This window comes from Acyrthosiphon pisum, unplaced genomic scaffold (genome assembly GCF_005508785.2).
Source record: "Acyrthosiphon pisum isolate AL4f unplaced genomic scaffold, pea_aphid_22Mar2018_4r6ur Scaffold_20960;HRSCAF=22641, whole genome shotgun sequence".
Lineage (NCBI taxonomy): Eukaryota > Metazoa > Arthropoda > Insecta > Hemiptera > Aphididae > Acyrthosiphon > Acyrthosiphon pisum.
Window position 1 is genome coordinate 1,058,661 of NW_021770374.1, and position 6,675 is coordinate 1,065,335.

General features: G+C 30.3%; 1 protein-coding gene across 1 annotated transcript; it reads left to right on the forward strand.

Annotated features, from left to right (window-relative positions):
* The first annotated feature begins 3,088 nt into the window (after positions 1-3,088).
* LOC103310107 lies at positions 3,089-3,923 on the forward strand. The gene is made up of 2 exons (XM_008187274.1): positions 3,089-3,115; positions 3,189-3,923. The coding sequence occupies exons 1-2, from the start codon at positions 3,089-3,091 to the stop codon at positions 3,921-3,923; spliced, it is 762 nt and encodes a 253-aa protein (XP_008185496.1).
* The last annotated feature ends 2,752 nt before the right edge of the window (positions 3,924-6,675 follow it).

The following is a 6,675-nucleotide window of genomic DNA, read 5'->3' on the forward strand; positions in this document are numbered from 1 at the left end:
CTACACCTTACCATACCAACTAATCTTTCAAAGACAGATGTACCATTTACATATCTTAATATTATTGAGCATTGATCTGTAACAGATATATCTTGTGTTGTATCGAGTTGTACAGAATATATTACAGCATCTTTAGTAAATAGTAAATATTACATTATATTACCGCACACAAATACACGATAGCATTGAAAAAGTTCAATGTTTAGTTTAGATTATTCTAAAAATAGTATCTACAACAACCTATTTGTGAGTCATTACCCACCTCACCAGTTACCAGTTTCAACCGTGACCCACTATCCACCGCCAACCATTAACCGACGTTGTAGTTGTGAGAGCGTGGCGGCTGCGGGCCGATAAGAAATGTTTTGAAAAAGACCACAGATAGTAATATGAGATATAAGATTAAAATATTTTATTTGATATGTCAAATTATTTCTATCGTAGGTAATTGCATTTTATTAAAGGGTCCCATTACCGAAATACGAAGAGGGGCCCACCGGGAAATGCCCGGTTTCCCGGTAGGCCTATCCGCCCATGTATGCCACGATACTTTGTTTGTCCTTTGCCGTGCCCATAATCCACGTTTTCATTAATTTTAATATTGTCAGTTGTTATTTGTTGTAATTTGTTTCAATTTTTTTAAAATTATGGATCAATTACCTAGCAATACACAATCCGAGATGAAAGGTAAGTCATTATTTAAATATTAATTAAACGCTGTGTATAGAGACCCGACCATCCGGGTACATACTGCGCATGCGCCGGGACTTGTTATATTATATATTAACTTTTAAAAGTATTTTTAACTGAACATCCCCCGATTTGCTATGCAACACCTCCCCAAGTGGGTCACAGGGTTAAGAAAATTGCATTTTTTTTGTTGCACTGAGTCGCCGAGCAGGGTCACTCGCTCGCTGCGCTCGCTCGGACAATTAAAAACGAAAATATCCCCCGATTTGCTATGCAACACCTCCCCAAGTGGGTCATAGGGTTAAGAAATGTTGTATAGTATGTGCAGTGATAACACGTTTTGCGGCACTCGTCGCTGCGCTTATAGTAGTGCTTATCAATACCCTGATGGTCGGGTCTCTATACACTGTGTTAATTAAAATGTTATTGAAAATAATTGTTATGTAACGTAGACGCTATAACAACAAAATTTTTTTTGAAAATTTCAAGTATGAATGGTTATTCGTTTTTGAATTAATACACAAGATATAAAAATACCGTATATTATTTTTTATTGTATAATATGTGTATTTTACTATGATGTGTTTTTTTTAAAAATAATTTCCCAGTAATTTTTAAAAAAATCAGGAAAACAAAAAAATGTGACGGAAAAACTGGAATTTTTAAGCAAAACCAGTTTTAGACAAAGTGATTATGTTATGTGGTTGTAACTAAATTTTCACAAAATATATATATTAGGGTAATCTATGAACAGTTAAAAATTTTTTGTGTTGATAGACAACTGAAATTTTCGATTTTTCTAAGTATTTTTATTTTAATGTCACTAAAAAAATATTGTGTTCCCAAAAACCTTGATAATTGAATACAAAGTGTTTTTAAGTTTTGTTGTTGTAGTTAAAAAAAAATCAAAAATCGTGTCACAATTTTTTGTTATAAGCGTTTTAAGTTCAAATTTTTACGAAATATGTGATAATTACAAAATTTTACAATTTACAATTTGCAGCTGAAAATTCATAATTTTTTTTTATAAGGTTTTCTCAAATAGCTATAGAAAAAACTTGAAGGGTTATTATAGGAAAAAATTTTATGAGCATCTGAATATTATATTTTTACGAAAACGGGTAACGATAACGATTGTTTTGTTTTTATTTATAAATACCGATAAAAATATCTTGGTTTAATCATAATACTTGAAAATTTTTATAGATTCAAAAATTATAAAAATATATGAGCACAATTTTTTTTGTATTAGCGGTTGAAGTGCAAATGTTGACAAAATTCGTCGAAATCATGAATATTTGCAAATAAATTTGTATTAAAAAAGTATAAAAAATTTGCAGAAATAGCTAAAAGTTAAAAATTTAATACAAGATTTTCCATAAGTTTGCTTTACAATAATTATATAAAAATTTTAACATTGTCCAATCCAAAAAAATGTATTCGAATTTTTTTTATTACCTTTTATTATTATCAACTATAAAAATTAATTATCTGAAATAATGTCATCTCATTTGGTGTGGGTCTTTATGATGAAAATACTTTGAAGTTAAATGTAATTTGAAGTGAATTTAAGTATAATTATATAAACTACTTTTTAAAGGTAAAAATACCCAAGTGTAAAATTTAAATAAATAAATACAAAACTTTATTAATGTGCTTCTTATATCTTAACAGATAAATAAATAATAATATAATAAATTAAATTAATTATGTAGTGACTATTGCATACATAGAACCAGACATTGTTCCTAAGTTTTGAATATTTTTAATTTTTCTAAGTCAAACTTAGTGAAAATCTTGTAATAAATTTTCAATTTGTTTTTGGAAATCATAATTTTTTTAATCAGTTTTAAAATAATCGAAAATTTTAGTTATTTTTTATAGCTTTTAAAAAAAGGCATAATTATTTTGAAAATTTAATAGTGAATATATAACGGTAATGTAAGCATTTGGTTAAAATTTTAAGTACTTCCAGTGATTTTTTTTTGAGTTGCAACTACATAAAAAAAATAGATTTTGTCAAAACAGATTTTTCATAAAAGTTCTCGTTTTTCGTGATTGTGAAACGTAGCTTTGTAAGTACATAATTTGAGTTATGTAACAACGAATCGGTTTATGAAACTTAAATTTTGAATTATTTTGGCCATTTTTTTGCCTTTCAAGTGCATATTTTTAATGCATTTTTAAAGTTTTATAGTTTAAAAAAATGTATTAAGTTTAACCTTATTAGATAACATACAGTACATAAAACGTTTAAATATGTATTTGTATTAGGTATTAACTATTACTTATATTTCAAAATCTGATGTGGATAATATTGTAATCTAAATATATTTATTTTTCTCAGTTTGTTTGTTCCCGTCAAAAAACGATGATTATTAATGCATATAAAGCCAAAATGATCGAAAACCCTGAACATAAAATGGTTCACCTGAAAAAAAACTTTATCTTACGAACTTGGAATTGGTCAATCAACAATTTATAACACCATATTGGAGTATCAACGGACAAAAACTGTTTCTTCGCCAAACAAAACGAAAGTCCGAAAACAACTGACCGAAAAAGTAGATGATTTTGACAAGTATGGTATCAGAAGAAAAGTGCATCAATTTTGGCACGATCGTGATACACCTACGTTAGACAAGATTCTTGTGTCCGTAAATGAAGATAATGGTCTACCAAATTTTTCTCGAACATCATTATTCAGATTGTTGAAATCTACGGATTTCGTATATATGAAGCGAGGTCGTAATAGTGGTTTGATTGAAAAATCTGAAATCATACTTTGGCGGAGAAGATATTTAAAAGATATTAAAAGATACAGAGAAGAAGGAAGACCAATTTACTATCTAGATGAAACGTGGGTAAACGCTGGAGATGTTAATAGTAAAGTATGGGTCGACAAAACTGTAACGTCAGCTCGAGTAGCATCTTCCGAGGGACTTTCGACTGGAGTAATAAACCCTACTGGCAAGGGGAAACGTTTAATTGTTAGCCACATCGGTTCCGAAGATGGATTTGTTCCCGGTGGTCTTTTGTGCTTTGAGTCAAAGAAAAACACCCAAGACTATCACGATGAGATGAACGGGGACTCTTTTCGTGATTGGTTGGAAGGTGTTTTGCCCAGACTCAAAGAGAACGCAGTCATCGTCATGGACAACGCTCCTTATCATTCGGTGAAAATTGAAAAATGCCCAACTACGAATTGGAGAAAAGATGACATAATTGCATGACTCCAGAGCAAAGGAGAGCAAGTCGACGACACAATGCTTGTCGTAGAATTGTTAGACCAAGTTAAAAATTGAAACCATTATATAACAATTATGTCATCGATGAAATGGTAAAAGCTAACAATAAAATTGTCCTTAGACTTCCTCCGTATCACTGTGAGCTTAATGCAATTGAACTCGCATGGGCTATAGTTCTTACATGTCAAAGATAACAACAAAACTTTTAAATTACAAGATATAAAACACTTGTTAATTGAAGGAGTGAATAAAGTTAGTGGAAAATATATATATATGTGGAAAAATTTTGTCGGTCATGTGATAAAGGAGGAAGAAAAAGCATGGAGTTTGGATAATGTGGTCGAAGAACTCATGTCAGCAGAAAATCAGCCTTGAGTTCTTACTATTGGCCAAAGCGACACGGATGGTGACTCGGACGACGGTGATGAAGACTTCAGATACCTATCAGATACAGACTAAATTTTATTAATTAATTATTATACATTATTTTTATTTGAATTGTTGTATATAATAGATTGTGTTGTGTATATATGTATCTAACAAACGTTTTAACCTGAGTAGTATTTTTTAAGATATAATTGAGTAATTTGGTAAGAATTACGAAAGAATTTATACAAAATAAAGTTGTACTCATATTCCTATACTTCATGAAAAGGAGAAAAAGAAACAAGAAAATGTAGATGATAATATTGTGAGTATTTCTTTAATATTTATACACAAGAAATTATATTATGTAATTATTAGAAGTGATATGATTTATATATTATATAAATGTAATATTTTTTTATATTTATTTATATATTTCACTTCATGATTAAATTTATTTTTACGTAATTTTTACGTACATCTGTATAAAAATATCGATGTAATTCGAGTTTTGGACTATGGGATTCCGATTCCCCCGCGCCTGCTTAACTTCCCCGCCAAAATACTTTCAAAGTATTAATTTCCCCTGAAATTTGAAAGGGCCCTAAGCTATCTCGTATGTGCATTGAAAAAATTCCAAAGTGTCTAGAACGGCCATCCGGCAGCTAAGTATGATATTTACCGGCGGGATGCAACTAAAACAAATCATTTTTCAAGTTATAAGTCCTGGACGGCGTAATTCTAAGTTGTTAACTTTGAAACTTTTACACCGTATAGCCGACGTGTATACCAATCGATAGACATGCTATTTATGCAGGTGCACACATAAAAATAATGTAGTTGATTTAACTTCAAACTACAATGTTCAACACCCATTAGTTGAATCAACTGCATAGTCATTTATATTTTTGTTGTTGTTTCTACTCCAAAATAGTGTTAAAATTAACCATTCAGTATGTTATTTTTACAACGCTGAAAAAACCCGAAAATCGTCCGCATGCGTCATGTGCACATGATGTAGATGCATGCTATAACAACATAAGCTATATTTATATTTTAATTTCTCCCACTCTACTACCTAGTCGCAGTCGTAAATTCCACCACTCGCCATGTCGCGGCGGCGGATAGAATTGACGGCGGCCAGTGTTTGGCCAGGTTAAGTGGTGGGAATGCGCGAGTACGGACTAGTTTTGGTCGTCTGCCGCCGCGCAGAACTGAGGAGCGTTCTCTCATAATCTCGTCTCTCGATGCCCGGTGGCCTTTGTAATTTGTATACCAATAGCACGTTTATGCCTTCATAGTTCATGGTGAATGTTATTAAATTAATTGCAAACTATAGTGACATTACCTAATTACAGGTTATACAAGTTACTTTGTTTAGTTACCTACAAGATTACAAGTTTATTTAACAATTTAGAATCTTTAAGATATTTCTTAAGCAACTATAGTTGCCATTCGGTTAACGTCCATTAACCTCGTTTGCAATATGGACAATACGTGGAATACGGTACGTACCTACCACACATTTACTTAGCACGTAAATTACAATTACAAACTATGAATCGCTTGTTAAAACTTTCAGGTTTACAGCCTGACTTAAAAGTTGGTCCCGGTAAAAGTGTAATTTCCAAAACAGAGTTAACTTATAATGTTTACAAAACTATACCTTCAGAGTTGGTTAATGAATCATATAAGGTATCGTGGGTAGAGTATAAAGGTATATATTATAAGATTGGATTAATTTTGGTAATACAAACAAATCTTGATGGTTGCTTATTTGGAGAAATAGATAAAATACTTGTTGGTAAGTCTAGAGTGCCATATTTTATAATCAAACCATTAATATCAATAGGGTTTGACAGCCATTTTCATGCACATGAAGTAAATTTTGACCATTCGAATATTGATAAAATAGGGTATTATATCAATGAACTTGACTATCCATTTCCTACTGCTGCTAAAACAATAGGTAATAATAAAACATATGTTTTATTAAGATATAACTAGGTATATTATGTAGCGCACCAAATACTGTTAGTAAATAAATTTAAATAATATCTACCTAGTACCTACCTATGTAAAACATTATAATGTGAACATATTGTGATGTCCTAAGTTTTATGTACCTATATTATTATAATTATTTTATTTATATCTAATTTATGTTTTGATGTTTATAAAAATAAAAATAATTATTTATTAATACAATTGATTTTTCATTTATATAATGTACCTATAGATATGGGTATATGGTATACCTAATAATTTATATAAATAATTATTATTATGTTTCATGCATAGGTATACCTACAATAGTGTGAAGTATACTGATTAATCTAGTTAAATAAAACTATACTCCAATTTTTATCCA